Genomic DNA, 19,562 nt, shown 5'->3' on the forward strand with positions numbered 1-19,562 from the left:
GCCACTTCCCGCTGCCCCCATTGGCCCGGGACAGTGAACCGCGGCCAGTGGGGGCCGCGATCGGCCGAACCTGCCACGTCAGCAGGTAAATAAACTGGCCCGGCCCGCCAGGGTGCTTACTCTGGCGAGCCGCGTGCCAAACATTGCCGACCCCGGTCTAGGTTATGTGCAGGGTAGCTGTCACCATGTCTATTAGTTCAGGTTTAGTTATTGTGATTTGTGCATGAGAATGCTTTAACTAGGGATTTAGAATACCTAGGCACACAGATGAGGTCACTTGGTAAGCTGAATCTGCACAGTTTCAAAATGGGATGAAAGATAGATAATTAACAATGAGAGTAGAGAAGACGAAGGGGTGAACATAGCAGAGATTTGAAAGCGTCATTCTGTTTCCAAGCGAGGTAACATGATCAATTATTTTTCTTGCCATATCTGTTTTTGCAAGTATATGTAATTCATAGGTGATAACAGCTTTGTCTTAAAATGTACATAATAAAGGCTAAAAGAAACTGTTTAAGCCTAAATTGAGGTAGATCTAGTTTTTCATACAAAGTGTGTGGGGGAAAAAAAAAAGGCAAAAGTCACACAAATATTTCAGCTTTTCAGAGAGACAGTTTTGTAAAATATTGGAGGAAAAGGAGAGAAGTTACCTAGAAGGTAAAGCAGAGGTTCTCCAACTGGGAGCAGGGAGGTGTGGAATGTATTCTGGAGGAGAGAGAGTGAGAAGCTTTAGGGTGAAAAAAGTACTATGCACATTCAGAGCTGGGAGGCTAGAGAGCGGGGGCTGCTGGCCGGGCACCCAACTCTGAAGACAGTGCTGCTGCCAGCAGCAGAGGAGAAGAAAAGGTGGCAATACCATACCGTACCCCCTTTACTTCTCTGCTGTTGCTGGCAGCGGCACTGCCTTTAGAGCTCGGCTCCTGGCCAGCTGCCGCTGCTCTCTGCTCTGCCTGCAGAGATGGGTGGCTGGAGAGTGGCAGTTGCTGTCTGGTTACCCGGTGGGGGGTGTAAACTACTACAGACATGAAGACGGGGGCGCGATCAAAGAAGTTTGAGAACCACTGCGGTAGTGTATTGATCAGAGCCTATAACTTCTGAATGTTGTAACTGGTCTCAATAACTTTATTCTACTTTGGTGCTTAGTATTTTGGTTCTTATCCTTGTGACAGGGTCGGTAGCTCACCGCTGTGGCGCCTCCTCCTGGCCGCTTCGGGGAATTAGTTTTGCGCCAGTAGAGCGCCCTCTTTGGGTGGCGTTCTGCCTGTCGTCTCGCCTCTGTGGGGTGCACGGACTTGCGTTGCTCCCGACGTTGGCGTCCTCTTCCGGAGCACTGCCCTCCGACAGTGTCCGGTTGTCCAATCACACCCCCTTCCGGGGGGTGGGGTTAAACAACAGCCCCACACCCTCGAGTCCGATCCTCAGAGTCCAGGACCCGGTGTGGTTCTGACCGGCCGCTCCCTGCGGCTCGTGGCTGTGTATGGGACAGCACAGCAAACAAAGGGGGGGGGACTCAGGCCCGCCCACTACTGAGTCCCGGTCCAGAGGCCCTCGGACGACAGTCTCACTGTCTTCCTTCTCCTTCCTCCTCTGACTATCCCTCTGGACCGCTTCCCCAACAGCCCTTCGCTACGCTAGGCCTCCTCCTCCCAGGCCTGCCGCCTAGCAGGCTATGGAGTAGGGCCTTCTCCCACTCTCTCAGGCTGGCCTGCACTGCGCTGTCCGTGGTGCTGGCCTCCCAGCTCTGGAGACAGACCTTCCCCTCTGAAGGCCTGGGACAGACTGACTGCTCCTGCTCTGGGCAGCCCTTTTATATGGCTAAGCTGGGCCCTGATTGGCTGGCTCCAATCTGCCTTCTTATTGGCTCCCAGTAAGCCCTCTCCTGATTGGCTGCGCGTCTACGCAGGCGCCTAGGCCTGCCGCAGCCCAGTCTCTCTGGGTGTGGGGTAATCGCCCCACCACACACCCTCCCCCTTAAGAACCCTCCCGGGGGGGGGGGGGTATCCTAACCGGCCTAACGGCCTAGAGCTCAGAAAGCAACCTTTGTCCCACAGTGGCTCAGCTTACTGGCTCAAAGTCTAGAAACTTAGCCCTTGTCACTGGGCCTTATGGCCTACTGGCCCCAAAGTCCCGGAAATTAGTCTTTGCCAACGGGCAACCCGGCTTATCCACTGTCTCAGCGGGAGGGTCCCACCGAAACACGCTGAGGCTTACCGGGTCTGACGTACCAGTCCGTCTCTTCCCTTAAGCTGCCTCCTATCTGTTCCGCTGCTGGAGTGTCCCACGGGTCTCCTGATTCTCCACGGGTCTCGTGGTCCACCGCCTCGGCTGGTCCCTCCCACAGTGAGGCTCCCTCTCGACCTGGAGAAGTCGCAGTCCTCGGCGGTTCCAGGAGTGTGGGCTGGTCCTCCACCGGGGTTTCCCGCAAGGGTTCTCCTCCCACGGCCGTCTGCCTAGGCTGGGGTGTGTTCCCTCCTCTCGCACTCTCTGTGCATTTGGGACACACCCCGTGCAAGCGTGACGGATCCTCTGCCGTCAGGGCTAACTGTTTAGGGCCTCGGCAGTTGGATGGGAGCTTGACTGCCCCCTCGCAGACCACCCCCTGCGTTAAGGATCCCCCTCCTTGATCCGATTCTTCGCCCTCCTCCCCTAGCCTGGAGAAGAAATCGGCGTTAGTATGGGCCTTACCCGGTCGGTGGAGCACCTGGAAGTCGTAAGGCTGGAGGGCGAGGTACCACCGCATAATTCTAGCATTCGTGTCTTTCATGCTGTGGATCCATCGCAAAGGGGCGTGATCGGTGATTAATATAAAACTATTCCCTAGCAGATAGTAACGGAGGGCGTCGATAGCCCACCGTACCGCCAGGGCCTCTTTCTCTATCGTTGAGAAGTGTCTTTCTCGGGGGAACAGCTTCCGACTTAAATACAGTACTGGGTGTTCCTCCCCGTCTACTTCCTGGGAGAGTACTGCACCTAGGCCGACTTCCGAAGCGTCTGTTTGTAGTATAAACTCCTTCGTGAAGTCGGGGTGTCGTAGTACTGGTTCTTGAGTGAGCCGTTCCTTGAGAGTGTTAAAGGCTCGCTCGCATTGCGTAGTCCACTGTACCTGTCGAGGTTGGGAGTTCTTCGTTAGGTCTGACAGGGGGGCGGCTATAGATGCGAAGTCTGGTACAAAACGACGATAGTACCCAGCTAATCCCAAAAACTAACGCACTTGTTTCTTCGTCGTGGGGGTGGGTACATCTCTGAGGGTTTGTACCTTGCTAATCAGGGGTGTTAGTTTCCCCCCTCCTACCGTGTATCCCAGGTAGGTCACTTCTTCTTGGCCTAAGTGACATTTCGCCGGGTTAGCTGTCAGGCCGGCCGCTCTGAGGGCTTGTAACACTGCTGCCAGGTGGTGTAAATGGCTCTCCCAGTCGAGGCTGTAAACCACGATATCATCTATGTACGCCGCCGCGTATTGGTCGTGGGGTTGGAGGACCTTGTTCATCAGGCGTTGAAACGTGGCTGCGGCTCCATGTAACCCGAACGGCATGGTTACGAACTGGAAGAGGCCGAAAGGTGTAGGGAAAGCAGTCTTCGCCCGGGAGTTTGGCGTCAGTGGGATCTGCCAATATCCTTTAGTCAAATCTAAGGTTGACAGGTACTTGGCTCCCCCGAGGCGCTCTAACAGTTCATCCACTCTCGGCATTGGATAGGCATCAAAACGAGAGATAGCGTTGACCTTTCTGAAGTCTATGCAAAACCGGGTCGTCCCGTCTGGTTTCGGTACTAAGACGATAGGGCTTCGCCACTCGCTCGTCGATTCCTCTACCACTCCCATCTCTAACATCGTCTCTACCTCCCGTCGTACTGTATCCCACATTTTCTTGGGCAACGGCCGGTGGTTATCCATCACCCTCTTCCCGGGGTCGGTGGCGATATGATGACACATTAAAGTCGTCCGGCCCGGGCGGGCCGATAAAACGTCCGGAAACTTCTCTACCACCCGTTGTAGTTGTCCCCTTTGTCTAGGGCTGAGGCCTGACCCCAGCGTGGCCGGTCCGGGGTCGGGAAGGTCCCCTGCTAGGGGTCCAAGTTCTGAATCTGGGGTGGACGGGCCAATGAACATGGCTTCCCGGGTTTTCCAGGCCTTTAGAAGGTTAACGTGATAAATGCGGGTCTCTTTCCGTCGACCAGGTAGTCTGACCTCGTAATCGACTGGTCCCACTCGTCGGATCACTTCATAGGGACCCTGCCATTTGGCCAGGAGCTTCGACTCGGAAGAGGGCAGTAAAAGCAGCACCCGATCGCCTGGGGCGAACTTCCTCCCTCTAGCCCCTCGATTATGGAGGCGCTCCTGACCTGCCTGGGCCCGTTCCAGGTTTTCACGGGCGAAGGCCCCTAACGTTTGGAGTCGCTCCCGGAGTTGTAGTACATATTGTGTGGTCCCAAGGACCCGCGTTTCCTGTGTTTCCCACTCCTCTTTCAGGAGGTCCAGTATTCCTCTGGGCTGCCTGCCATATAGGAGCTTGAAAGGCGAGAACCCCGTCGAGGCCTGTGGTACCTCTCTTATTGCAAACAGCAGGGCCAGCAACAAGGTGTCCCAATGGGAGGGGTCCTCCTCCACAAACTTCCGCAACATGGCTTTTAGCGTGCCATTGAACCGCTCTACCAAGCCATCGGTCTGCGGGTGGTACACCGATGTCCGGAGGGTCCGGATATGGAGGAGGCGACATAGCTCGGCTATTAACTTGGAGGACACATTGGTGCCCTGGTCCGTCAATATCTCCTCGGGTATCCCAACTCGGGCGAAAATCTTTACCAGTTCACCCGCAATGGTCGGTGCTGTCGCTGTCTTTAGGGGAACGGCTTCGGGATAGCGTGTTGCGTAGTCCACGACTACTAGTATAAAGCGGTTCCCTGTCTTGCTTCGCTCAAGGGGGCCGACGAGGTCCATCCCGATCCGTTCAAAGGGTACCCCCACGACTGGCATGGGTACCAGGGGTGCAGGAGCTACCCCTTTCGGTCCGGCTCGCTGGCATTCTGGGCACGAGGCGCAAAAGTCTGCCACTTCCCGGTGGATACCTGGCCAGAAAAACCGGCGGGCCACCCTCTGTAGGGTCTTCTCACGTCCCAGGTGTCCGGCCCAAGGGTTTGCGTGGGCTAAGTGGAGGAGGCCGGCTCGCAGTCTCCGGGGGACCAACAGCTGGCGGAACGTCTCTCAGGTCTGGGGTTCCTGCGGTATTCGGTACAGGCGGTCCTGCCATACCTCAAAGCGGGGGCCCTGCGGAGTCCGTACCGTCCCGTCCCCCTCAACAGCAGGGTTGCTGGCTTGTTCCCAGGCTTGGCTTAGGGTTGGGTCTTCCCGTTGCTCACGTAAGAAGTCCCCGTCGCGCTCTAACTCTACCCGGGCGTCCTCCACCGAATGGGGTCTGTCTCCCGGACGATTCGCAGGGGTCTCCGCCGTCGAGGAGGTCCCTTCGCCGGGGTCATCCCTTAGCCTGCTCCCAAGCAGCCCCGTTCCCGGTGCTATAGTCCTGTCTGGTCGGGGCTTGGGTGGCTGATATCTTAGGAGGACCTCTCCGAAGCCGGGCCAATCTCGTCCCAACACCACCGGGTAGGCCAGCCTAGGGGCCACTCCTACTCGGAGACCCTCTTCCCGGCAGCCTACTCCCATCTTGACCCAGGCTGTGGGATACTGGCGGATGTCTCCATGCACACACTGCAGGTAGATCGGGGGCCCCGAAAGATTGAGGTTCGGGACCAGCCCTTCTCGTATGAGGGTCTGACTACACCCCGAATCTACGAGGGCATTGGTGGGGTTCCCTTCAACCTGGACCGGGACTATCAATTTTCTTACCCCTTTCTTCCGTGCCCGTTGTCCGGCCATCCAGGCCTGCCCGTAGCTGCAGTCCAAAAAAGGGCAATCTCGCCGGAAATGTCCCTCTTGACCGCAGCCCCAGCACCTCTCTCGGGTTTCGGCCGGGCGTGGGCCTCCTCCGGGGGGGCCTGTTCACTCCGGGGGCTGTTGCTCCCTTCGAGTCGCCACCGGCAATAACTTGGGTCGGGGTTCAGGGTTGGGAGGTCTCGGGTGCCGATGGCTGTTGCCTGCCAGTGGTCCAGAGGCTCCCGCCCCACGAGGGTTCCCCTTCTCTGCGCCGCCCTTGCGACCAAGGCTTTCGGCTGCTCGCAGTGGTGCCTCCGCCCCCTCGGCCAATAAGTAGTCCTCCATTAAGGCCACTGCTGCGGAGAGGGTGGCCGGTCGATGCCGTCGCACCCAGGCCCTCCCTCCCGGGGGTAGGATCTGGGTGAACTGCTCTAAGGCTACGAGCTCCGCCACCTGGGGTCCCGTCAGGCCCTCTGGGTCCAACCATCTCCAGCAGTGGTCCCGGATGCGTTGGGCCACGGCGCGGGGTCGGGCCCCCGGAGGATATTGTTCCTTACGGAGATGCTGTCGGTAGGTCTCTGGGCTAATGCCGGTATGGTCTAGGATGGCCGCCTTGACTCGGGCGTACTCGAGTGCTTCCCGGGGGTCGAGGCTCCAATATGCGGCCTGAGCCTGCCCCATCAAATAAGGGGCTAGTAACGTGGCCCAATGTTCTGAGGGCCACCGGGCAGCAGTCGCCACCCGTTCAAATGTGACCAGATAGGCCTCTGGGTCGTCCTCGGGCCCCATCTTGGTGAGGTGTATCGGTAGTGCCTCTGGGGTATCCCCCAGTCCGGTTCCCATGGGGGCGGCAGGGGTGCCTCCTGCCGGCCGTAATAATGCGGCCATCTGTTGCACCAAATGTTCCTGCTGCACCCACTGCTGGGTGGCCAACTCTCGGAGGAGCTGCTGCTGATTCTCTTGGTGCTGAGTCATCATCAGCTGCTGCTGAGTGGTCATTTGCTGCAGCATCTGCACCTGCTGCTGGTGCTGCTGGGCCGACTGCTCCTGCTGCTTCTCTAGCAGCCATTTTAATAACTTCTCAGCCTCCATGTTGGGATTCAGCAGGTTACTCCCGGTTCAATCCCCACTCTCTGGACCCCTTTGGTGGGTCCTGGTCTGCACCCACAATCTGGATCGACCGTCTGCGCAAGACACTGTTCTGGGCAATAGTCCGCAGTCTTGGCGCTGGCCCCTCGTATCAGGGGCGGACCGCTATGCCCGCATTCTCCACCACGTGTGACAGGGTCGGTAGCTCACCGCTGTGGCGCCTCCTCCTGGCCGCTTCGGGGAATTAGTTTTGCGCCAGTAGAGCGCCCTCTTTGGGTGGCGTTCCGCCTGTTGTCTCGCCTCTGTGGGGTGCACGGACTTACGTTGCTCCCGACGTTGGCGTCCTCTTCCGGAGCACTGCCCTCCGACAGTGTCCCGTTGTCCAATCACACCCCCTTCCGGGGGGGGGGAGGGTTAAACAACAGCCCCACACCCTCGAGTCCGATCCTCAGAGTCCAGGACCCGGTGTGGTTCTGACCGGCCGCTCCCTGCGGCTCGTGGCTGTGTATGGGACAGCACAGCAAACAAAGGGGGGAAAGGGGGCGGGGACTCAGGCCCGCCCACTACTCTGAGTCCCGGTCCAGAGGCCCTCGGACGACAGTCTCACTGTCTTCCTTCTCCTTCCTCCTCTGACTATCCCTCTGGACCGCTTCCCCAACAGCCCTTCGCTACGCTAGGCCTCCTCCTCCCAGGCCTGCCGCCTAGCAGGCTATGGAGTAGGGCCTTCTCCCACTCTCTCCGGCTGGCCTGCACTGCGCTGTCCATGGTGCTGGCCTCCCAGCTCTGGAGACAGACCTTCCCCTCTGAAGGCCTGGGACAGACTGACTGCTCCTGCTCTGGGCAGCCCTTTTATATGGCTAAGCCGGGCCCTGATTGGCTGGCTCCAATCTGCCTTCTTATTGGCTCCCAGTAAGCCCTCTCCTGATTGGCTGCGCGTCTACGCAGGCGCCTAGGCCTGCCGCAGCCCAGTCTCTCTGGGTGTGGGGTAATCGCCCCACCACAATCCTCAATAACAGGACCTATTTATAATTATATATAATAATTCCCCTGCGATTGAAACCGAATCCAATGGATTGAGAATATCTGTATGTGATTTAAAGGATTTTTGCACTATTGCCCCAGCCAGGCTTTAAGTCACCCTGAGACTCCTCCAGTCCTGGAGCTGTCTGGATGCTTGTCCTGTCTGACATAAATTAGAAGAGTGAAGTCTGCTCTAGCCTACAGTGGCTGCCACTAGACCCAAGGAGCTGTTAAAATGGCTGGGGTTTGGTGGAGAAGTCCAGCCATGACCCTTTTTCCTTGACTGTGCACACTGCATAGAGATCTTCAGGAAGCCGGAAGAGGCACATATTCTATTGTATGTAGGTTCTTATACTTCCATCGTTACTGTAGAATCTGAGTAGTTTCCATTAGTGCATTAAGCAATGTGACTAACCTGGTCATGTGGTTTGTTCCCCTGTCATCCTCTCCACAGGGGGAAAATTGTGTGTGCAGTGAAATTTTTGTTTTGCTAGGGTTTAGGGTTTAGTTTTTAAAAATATACTGTGTTACATGTTAGAGAAGGTTGAAGAAGTGCGATTTGCACTTGGAGCAGAAAATGGTGACGTTTGATGGTCCATAGTTCTTGTGGGAATATGTTCCACAGTATCAGACCAGCCCCTGAGAAAGCTGTGCCTAGTGCATGGATGGGCTTTATAAACAGGACTCGCTACAGTGGCTCCTTGTTATATGAAAATGCCTGTGTGAAGTAAAGAAGTGATAAGCACCTCAACTGAATGGAGAATTAGGCCCATAGTCTTGAGTTTAATTTTAAAGGAAAAGGTATTTCCTCTTAAATTTAAAAAAAAATTACTTATAGGCAAATGTCTGGAGTTTTAGCCTGAATATATTATTCCCCACTGGAGGTCACTATTTCAACTCATGGTTTTCCATTATAAACCTCCTCTCTCTCTGTGTGTGTGTGTGTGTAAAATGTATGTACAAGATGTGTGTATTGTCAGTGTATATATAAACCATCTTAAAGTTAGTTCTTCAGGAGAAAGTGGGTTTTCTGTTTTCTCCATTTTTTAATTACAATTTTAATGACACTTATAGATACAAAGGTTTTTAAAAGAATGATCATAATTATATGTAATCCTAGTCACTGTTGACATGACCTATTAATGTAAAAAAAAAAAATACAACCTGCCCCCCCCCAAAACAACAACAACAACCAGTAGCCGTGCCACTATGGCATTTTAACAAGTATCATGGATAAGGAAGACTTTGTTATGCATTTCCAACAAATAATTCCTTTCTTGTTAGATTTAGGTTCTGACTGGTGGTTTATTTTATTTATATTTTTCTACATTCATTTTTAAGACAAGACACTTCATAAAGTGATTTTTCTTAATTCAGTTCTACAGTAATTAACCAATAAAAAAACTGGAAGAAAAGACACAACACTTAAGGCTGTCATCTCTAAATTATTAAAGCTCTATAACCTATTCAGTATTTGTAAACAAAAAACAAATTATCTAATAGCCTTAATCATAAATATCTAAAAATAACTGCTTTCCTATATTAAATTAGCGCCAGACCGTGCTTGAAGATGAATAGAAATGTTGGAGAAAGGTAATCTCTGCAATCTGCCTCCCTTTTTATGTACATTAATGCTCAAGAATAATATTCCTGATCCAAATAAAATCAGTGCTATTTCTTCCACTTTATAAGTTCATAGGTGAAGTGAATCTTGGTATACAGCATGAGTTCATCTGGGATCAATTATTAAAAATGATTGAGGTCTTCCTCAACCTAGATTATTTCCCCCAAAAGTATGGATCATTTTTAAACATAATGGAGTTCATGGTTGTGGTAAGAGCGAGAAAATGTACAAGAGGAAGTAATTGGCAAAATGGGAAAGATTTTTTTTTTTTAGCAGATATGTAACAGCTCTTTGTGTATAAATAAATTAAGCTAATATGTGAGTCTCCTTTGTTTTAAGAATAAAACAAGACAATATGTAACCTTTATCTTTTATTTTTTCTAGTGATATGCAGCTTCCGAGGATCTATACCACAAGGCTTAGTCTTGGAACTAGGAGAAACTGTCCAGATCTTGGAAAAATGTGAAGGTTAGTATGATGGGTTGGAGTGGGGTGTGTTTCCCAAAGATAAATTTTATTTGCAGTAGAAATATATAAAAAAATTTTCAGTTGTGGATTTTAATAAATCATTTTGGGACCATGATGTATCAGATCATCAAAATACTCTGATAAAACCTCATTTGACCCACTTACCATAGGAAAGACTAGAGCATTACGGGCAGTAATCCAGTCTGATAGGAGGTCAGCGTGTTTAAGTAAACCATCTGTCCAGAAAATGTTCGAACCCTGACTTGAGAGTTTTATGGTGGTTGTGTCTAGTGGTGAATTTTCATCATGTTGACTTTTGAACAAATATCTAGATTTCCAATCATATTTTGTAGTTTTTATCCCCTTCCTATTAAGCTGAGCTTACCAATATTATTTATTTTCCATAAGTATTTGAAAATATGCTTAATGAAATATATTAGTGATTTGGTTGGGACCAAGACTGAAAAAGAATAATTTGTTGAAATTATTGATTTATGTAGGAGAGTGTTTTACAATTAACCTTCTTTCCCATCTTTTTACCCTTAAAAGTAAATGCCATTTCCAGTACATTACAGCAATAGCAGCTGTTCTCTCTCTTTGAATGTATACATATAGGGTCCAATCCTGCTGCCTTACTCATGGGAATAAACCAGTTGAAGTCAGTGCTGCTAATCACATGTGTAAAGGATTTGTCCACTATTGTACAGAAAAAGCAAGCAACTGTAAATTATTTTTTTGTAATACCTTTGAGGCATACTTTTGACAACATAAAACATGAGAGCATGTTTCACTAAAACCCCTGAGATGGAATTATAGATCCTTAATCCAAAAATGTCTTCAAAAAAATTAATCCAGGTCCCAGATCCATAGTTATGTATCTGAGTTGCAGATCCATGGGCCATGCAGTCTTTTGTCTCTAACATGAACATGAACAGGAATCTTGTAATTCGTGAATGTTGCATCACACCAAAGAACAATTAGTATTTTTTTTTTAAATTTGGATTGCAGTGCATTAAAATTTACTCAGTTAGTAGTTTAGCATAGTTTATCAATATACCATTTTAGCCATAGACCACTGTGCATACTACAGTAAATACAAATTTTAAATTGATAACTCTGAAAAACAAATAGAGTTTTAAAAACGCAAATTAAAAACACAAGATTTACCCTTCCCCCAAATCAATTATACCTTTAAAATTATAACTCCTCTATATGTTTATCCTACTGGCCATTATGTGTAAAACAGATATCCAAACGGGGAAAAACCTGACCTGTTCAGTATAATGGCCATCATTCATCTATTTATACAGTTCTGGTTTGTGGCCAGAGAAAATTACTTTAGTTTTCTTATAGTTTATGGTCAGGTTCTCCTACTTGCAAAAAGAGCTAAAGTCCTTTAACATATACTTTAAGCCTAGGGGGGTTTGGGACCACAGAACCATGTTGTCTGCATAAAGAAGGACCAACACAAATCGGTTCAGAATTTTGGGAGGGAAATGTTGCACTACTTCTAAAGCTGTCACAATCTCATTAATGTAAAAATTAAGAAGAAAATGGACCAATAAGCAGCCCTGTTGGATGTCTCTTATGATGGATAAGTAAATTAGTTTATCTCGCCACCCAATCCTAATCTTGCCCACTGTTTGTCTATGGAGGGCTTTCAAGATAAAGAAGCCTAGCCTTCGCAAGTTTCTCCCAGAGATGATCTCTGTCAGTAGACTCAAAAGCTGATTTCATGTTGACAAAGGCTGCATAAAATTTTTCCTGGGAACTGGCTTTGAAGGCTAATAAAATACTCTTGTTAGATGGCTGAGATAAATCTGAATTATCTGATGTGACAAAAAGTGGCTAGTCCAAAACTACATGGCTCTTGAGCTAGAAGGCAAAATAATGTACATATTTATCATTTTGTGAATGATTACAGTGCACATCTTTGTAGACCAGATTCTTGAATACTGAAAGTGCTATATAAGGTTATTAGGCCATTAACACTATGGACTTAAAGGAAAAAATTGCTTATTGGAATTTCTCTGCTCAAAAGTAGATCATTTTTCCTGAGATGGAATATATTAATGATGCTACTTATCTTAAGAATCTTTGTTCTGTGCAACTAAACTTGCAAAAAAATCCAAACACCCTTCCCAGACCTGAAGAAGAGCTCGGTGTAGCTCAAAAGCTTGTCTCTTTCACTAACGGAAATTGGTCCAATAAAAGATATTATCTGACCCACCTTGTCTCTCTACTAGCCTGGGACCTGCATGGCTACAAAAATGCTTCAAACAAGCAGTGGCTTGTAACTAAAAGCTAATTCTCCAATTCCATGGTATATATCTACCTCTCTTCAAAGGCCAGGTGAAACAAATGGGCCCTTTTGCAACATGTCCTGAAAGTTGACTTGTCTAATATATTTTGTACCACAAATGGTGGGAATTCTAGAGTCATAATCAGCTGGCCCCTATTTGTTATGTCAAGAAGGATCTAGTATCAGTACATCTGCTGGTCACAATTGTAAGTGTATTGCAGGAAGAGACATAGGCACAGAGTTTCTAATCTGCTGGGGGGTGCTCCTCCCTGGCCCCGCCCCCACTCCATCCCTTCCCTAATGCCAGACCCCCGTCCCATCTCTTCTCCGCCCAGTTCTTCCCCCTCCCCCGAGCGCACTGCGCCCTTGCTCCTCCCCCCCACCAGCGCCTCCAGACGCTGCAAAACAGCTGATCCGCGGCAGGCAGTAGGCACTAGGAGGGGAAGGGGAGGTGCAGATTTGTGGGGCCTGCCGGCAGGCAGGACACACTGGGGAAAGGGGGAGGTGTTCATGGGGGGCGGCCAGTGGGTGCTAAGCACCCACCATAGTTCTTCTTATAGACTTTTATATTCTCAAATCTAGTACAAATCCTCATTGCTTAGGATTTGCCAGTTTATTTCTGTTTTATTTCTGGAACTTTTCTTTATCTGCCTTCGTTCCTGGAAAATAGACTTTATACTCAGTTAACCTAATTTGATGGCTTGTATCCTGGATTAACAAGGACAGTACCTATCAATTGCTTGATCCACACTTAAGATAACGACACAGATTATGTGTCTGTGTGTGTGTGTGTGTTGTAGATCTGTAAAACTGTAGAATCCGATATTGGATTCATCCAGAAATTTTCTATACCACTGAATGTGTTTGTGTCCTTTAAACATTGATAGCTATCAATTATTGGAAAGATTGTCACTGGCAGCTTTTAGCTGTTATTGAAAACATTCCTCAATAAGCATTGCACCATCAATACATACAGTAACTCCTCACGTAAAGTTGTCCTGGTTAACGTTGTTTCGTTGTTATGTTGCTGATCAATTAGAGAAGATACTCATTTAAAGTTTCGCAATGCTCCCTTATAACGTTGTTTGGCAGCCACCTGCTTTGTCCACCAATTGCAGAAAGAGCAGCCTGTTGCAGCTGGCTGGTGGGAGCTTGGAACCATGGTGGACTGGCAGCCCCCCTATCAGCTCCCCAATCCCCTAAATTCCCTGTGCGTCAGCCGTCCAGTAGGCTATCAATTGCCGGCAGTTCGGTTGTCCCTCTCCCCACTGCCATGTACTGCTCCTGCCCTCTGCCTTGGAGCTGCTTCCAGGAGCCTCCTGCTTTCTGGGGGTGGGTGGAGGGAAAAAGGGTGCTAATGTCAGGGTGTCCCCCTTTCCCCCCCTGCTTCTGCCCCCCGCTTACCCCATCTCCATAGAGCCGGGTGGGGGCACGACAGGGCTCAGGACAGAGGAAGCATGCTAGCTGCAGCTGCTGTCTCTACTTGCTGATCTACTTAAAAAGGCAATGTACTTAGAGTGGGGTCAGCATACTTAAAGGGGCAATACACATCTCTCTCTCTCTCACACACACAGGGTGTGTGTCTCTGTCTGCCATGCTGTCTCCCCTCCCTCCATTTGTGCTGTCTTGTAGAGTGTGAGGCTACATTAACAACAATGTGTTAACCCTTGAGGGCTCAGCCGAGTGCTAGTTCAGCATTCAGCACGAAGGCATTCCCTGGGAAATATTCCACCCTCTGACTCCACCACCTCAACCAAGCTTCACAATCATCATTGCTATGTATGTATATATATATATATATATATATAGCCTTTTGTCTGGTGAAAAAAATTTCCCTGGAACCCAATCCCCCCCCCATTTACATTAATTCTTATGGGGAAATTGGATTTGCTTAACATTGTTTCGCTTAAAGTCACATTTTTCAGGAACATAACTACAAGGTTAAGCGAGGAGTTACTGTATATAAGTACTTCAAACGCTATTTCAAATAATTATTAGATTTCAAAGTGGGATTCTCTTCAAAATACCTTTCTTCTCTGGTGGAGTTTTGCAGGCACTTATGTAAACACTTATTCTTTCTGGATCTTCCAAAAGAAATTATTTGAGATTAACCAAAGATTTTAACCAGTGATGATTTCAATCATTAGAATGAGCAGTCATGAAAAATCAACTGTTTGTTTTATGGGAGAAAACCAGCCAAGAGCATTTTGTTGAATTTTCTGGATTTTCCCCCGTTTACTTTTTTCCTTCTATTTCTGAAGAATGCAGTTTTATGTAAATTTACACATATTTATACAAATGTGTAAAGCAGAACCTGTAGTTTTTTGCTAGGAAATGTTGACAGGTATGCAATTGCATATTACTACCATAGGTATATTAAAATGTGCAATGCGCATAATGAGGACATTTAATCAAAATATACTAAAGTTTGTATATAACAATTTTAGAAAGAGGCACAAAACTTACAAAAGTAATTGCAGGAAATTTAAAGGGAAATTAGTAATCACAGTTGAAACTACTATTCCAGTCTCAAAGGAAATCTGATTTGATTTAATTAATAAAGAAATGGAACCACAAAAGAAAAACATCAGAAAATAAGAGAAACTATGAAACTTTTCCATTACTTAGCCAACATGAATGATCCCACATAAAAAAAGTCATTTGGTGAGCCCAGAACAAGAAGATGCTCAAACATGACTGATGGAACACATTTAATCTTCTTTGCTGTCTTCTATTCTGCTATTTAAAATTAAAAGTCCAACTTCTTTCCCAAATCTTTGCTTGTGAAGGAGATTGCCACAATTTCCTCCAAACAAAATGTGACAGTCGCAGGAGAAAGGACAGGAGAATTAATTTTTTCTTCAGTATTTAAAAGCATGGCACACCTATCGACCAATAGCAAAGACTTCCCAAGTCTTCCCTTCAGGTATATATTATGTTCATGGTAATGCTTTACAATGATATAGAAATTTTAAACAAAAAAAAACAAAAACAAAAAAGAGAAAAAGCAAAGAAAACAATATTTAGCGTGAGATCCTCATCCCTGCTCTGGCTCCTTTACTTGGAGTAAATTAGACTTAAGCCCTAATTCTATTCAGGGAAGGATTCCCCCAGTGCAGGAAATGAGGAAGACAACCATAAAGTTGTCAAGTAGTGTCCCTGTGGGTGCTCCACTGTAGGTGTGCTTGCATCCCTGTGCTGCTAATTGGAGAACTTCAGTAAGTGTCCCTTGTCTCTCCTCGTGCTGCTCCACAAGGCTAGTCAGCGCCCGGACTAACCCCTCTCAATTTCTTCTCAACTTCCCCTGGCTAGAGATGGAGCTATTCGCAGTCCGTTAGGATCTTTACTTTCTATTTGCATTTCTATAGTTAGTTAGTCTCTAAATTAGTATAGTTGTAGTTTTTTCTTAACCCTGTTTTTTCTCTTAAAAGAAAAGAGAAAAAGAGCTCCACCTCCCTTGCTTTTTCTTCGTCGTTGGGGACTCTTTATCCTACTGGGTACATCCAGTTCACCAGGCTTCAAGAAGTGTTGTACTTGCAAGGAGGCAATCCTGGTTGAAGACAAGCATTCCCAGTGCATTCGCTGCTTTGCGGAAGGCCACATCCAGCAGAAGTGTGGTCTCTGCCAGCAGCTCAGGCCAAGTTCATGTAAGGTCAGAGAGCTCCAACAAAAAATTATCTGCATGAAGGCGGCTCTCAGACCCTCTCAGGACCTGCAGTATGAGTCACTTGGCAGACAGTGAGTCTTCTCCATAGTCCTCTACATCTAAAGGCTATGAGTCGAAGAAGCAAGCTGCTGACCCTTTTCACAAATCATTGAAGAAGAAGGCGGGAAGCCCCCATAGTGAGCCCCAAGATGGCCATAAGTGATCCCCATCGCGCTCAGTATCTTCGGCACTGTTGGCACAGAGACCTTCCCAGTCAGGTACCCATGGCTTACAGAAACCAACAGCAGCAGGTACTTATTGACATGCCCACCGAGTCATTGGCACCGAGGGACAGGAGTAAGGACTCCACTAAAAAGGGTCTCCCATTATGTGAGTCTGTTTTGGTACTGTCCTCAGTGCCTCAGACAGCACCAGAGCAACCAGAACAGGCAAGATCCCTGGCACCACCATTAACATCGAGCCAGTCGGTACCAGTGGAATTCCACCACTCTAGAAACCTCCGCATATTGGATGTACTAGAGTCTCTGCTTCTTGGTATCGGGACCTCCACACCAAGCCTCCGCCTAGCACGGAAATCATCCCCACTGCCATGCCACACTCCCCCGCTCTCTAGCAAGGGTTTAGATAGTGAGCCAGAGGAGGTGGCGTCACACTACTCCTCCCAGGCTCCATATGGTGCCCAACATCAACAGGCCCCTAGAGTATGCCCTCAGATGGCCTCACCACCACCATCCTGGCATGAGCACCACTGCCAGGCTCTATGCCACCACAACCCCAGTGGCCATATTGGGACCCTTGGGTGGCATATCGCCAGCATGCCTCTCGAGCTTCAAGCCTCACCTGAGAACTCTTAAGGCACTTAAGGCACCCCCTTGGCTGCAGCATCTGGAGCTTTAGAGCCTCAGAAGACATCATTGATGAACATGAGGGCAATGCTGAGGAAGAAGTGACCCTGGGGACCATATCCTCCTCCTCGCCGGACGAAGCCGTCATGCCTTCCCCACCACTTCTGGCTGATGTGATAAAGACAGTTACAGACACTCTCCAGATACAACTGGAAGTAGTCGAAGACACCCACCATTGTCTCCTTGATATTCTCCATTCATCCTCTTCCTCAAAGATCATCCTTCCTATTTACATCTTGGACCTGGGAAGAACCATCTGGCAAACCCCAACATTGGTAGTGCCTACCTGCAAGCAGGTGGGCAAAAATACTATGTCCCAGCTAAGGAACCTGAATTCCTCTTCTCCCACCCTCCACCCAACTCCATCATGGTGGACATTAACTCCTGCGGCCGTCAATACCAGATGAGATCCACTCCCTATGATAGGGACTGGAAGCATCTAGACCTTTTCAGAAGAAAAGTATACTCCTTGGCCACGCTTCAGTTCTGTGTAGCCAACTACCAAGCCCTCATGGCGAAATATGATTATATAAATTATTCAAAACTGAATGATTTTATTGAATGGCTGCTGGACCAATTTAAGGCCATTATCCAGGAGGACCAGTTAGAGGCAAAGACAACACTGCAGTCTGCCCTCGTGCAGCTGACACAGCTTGTTCCATCTCCATGGTAGTGGTGGTGTGATGAACATGGTGGCTCCATCTATTGGGCTTCCCGAAGGAGGTATAGTCGACTGTTAAAGACTCTCCTGTTTGAGGGCACGAAGCTCTTCTCAGAAAATATTGATACTTCCCTTCACACTCAAGCACTCTTCGGCCCCTCTCCGTTCTCTGGGCATTTTTTGCCAGGACAAAAACGGGGATTCAGTCCCCAATCCCAGCATAGATCACACACATCCCAATATCTGACTCAATGCCACTACAAGCTGCAGAGAAAGAAAAGTAAATTTTCTAAGCATAAACCATCTGGTCAGGAATTTTCCTCATCCCAGCTGTCTACTTCCAAACACCAATTTTGAAAGGCTGGTTGAGGTGTTGATAGACCACTTTTCCCCAACCACTACGTCCGAAAATGCTGTACACCCATTTGGCCACTGATTGGCAGTGTTCTGCAGTGTCTGGGAGTGCATAACATCAGACCAGTGGGTCCTAGATATCGTTCACATTGGGTACTCCATCCATTTTACCTCCCTACTCCGGACACTTCTCATGAGGTTTTACTATAACAAGAAAGAGATCACCCCTTCCAGTTAGGAGCCATAGAACCGGTACCTCAACATCTATAAAGCAAAGGGTTCTACTCTCAGTATTTCTTAATACCCAAGAGGAAGGGAGGCTGGAGACCCATGTTACACTTCAGAGCTCTCAACAAGTTTGTCAAAGGACAAAAATTCAAGATGGTCACTCTAGCAACAATCATTCCATCGTTGGAACAGGGAGGCTGGTTTTTGGCCCTTGACCTTGACGGCTATTTTCATATCTCAATAGGCTGTGATTTCTTAGATTCACTCTAGGACAAGAGGACTACCAATACACAATGCTCCCCTTCAGACTATCATTGGCCCTGAAAGTATTTTCCAAGGTTCTCTCAATAGTAGCTGTGCAATTATGCTCCCAAAGAATCCTGATTTACCCTTATCTGGACGATTGTCTCTTGAGAGCCCCATCTCTCCTGGAGGCTCAGCAAGTTACCAAGGCTACAGTATGCCTTTTTACAGAATTGGGCCTACAGATCAATGCCCAGAATTCAATCCTTGTTCCAGTACAGCGCCAGGAATTCATAGGTGCAGACCCCGACTCGCTACAGGCCAGATCTCTTCTACCTCAACAAAGATTTCTCTCCCTGGTTACACTCAGAGCCCATAAATATCAGCCAGACATTGCCTCCAACTCTTGGGGCATATGGCAGTGAGCACAGTGGTAATACCACATGCCCGGCTTCATGTGTGATGCCTTCAGATGTGGTACAGCTCAGTTTACAGACCAAACAAGGACAGGTTAGAGAAACCCCTGCACTACCCTCTAGGATCAAAAACTCCTTAGATTGGTGGAAAGACCCGGCCAATGTTTGCTGAGGGATTCCCTTCTCACAACTTCACCCATTGTTGCTTCTCATCACTGATTCATCACTCAGAGTGGAGTGCACATCTAAACGACCTCATCACACAAGGCAAGTGGTCACCCACAGAGATGTTCCTTCACATCAATCTCCTTAAGCTCAGAGCAGTTAGGAATGCCTGCACCCACTTCCTGCCATTGATTAAAGGATCACACACTAGAATTCTAACAGACCACATAGTCTGCCTGTACTACATAAATCAACAAGAGGGAGCCAGGGCACCCTCTCTTTGTACAGAAGCAATGAGGCTATGGAACTGGTGTATCTCCCATGACATCACGATGTCAGGAATCCTACCTCCCGGGCACACAAAACTCCATAGCATAAGCCTCAGTCACAAATTTCCACACGACCACAAGTGAGAGCTAGACCCAGTCCCAGCTAGACCTATGATCAATTCAGGCAGTGTGGGGGCACTGACCAGAGATTTGTTCACTGCAGTACTTAACTGAACAAGAAATGTCCACGCTACAGCTCCAGAGGGGGGATAGGAGAACACTCCT

At 48.4% G+C, this 19,562-nt stretch overlaps 1 protein-coding gene across 1 annotated transcript in view; it reads left to right on the top strand.

Annotated features, from left to right (window-relative positions):
* LOC117880099 (dedicator of cytokinesis protein 3-like) overlaps positions 1–19,562 on the top strand; it is a 252,869-nt gene that overhangs the window by 104,401 nt on the left and 128,906 nt on the right. The window contains exon 2 of the mRNA XM_034775833.1: positions 9,984–10,067. Within this exon, the coding sequence (XP_034631724.1) occupies positions 9,984–10,067 (84 nt within the window). The remainder of the gene's footprint in view (positions 1–9,983; positions 10,068–19,562) is intronic.

The sequence above is a fragment of the Trachemys scripta genome, chromosome 7 (assembly GCF_013100865.1).
Source record: "Trachemys scripta elegans isolate TJP31775 chromosome 7, CAS_Tse_1.0, whole genome shotgun sequence".
Taxonomy (NCBI): domain Eukaryota; kingdom Metazoa; phylum Chordata; order Testudines; family Emydidae; genus Trachemys; species Trachemys scripta.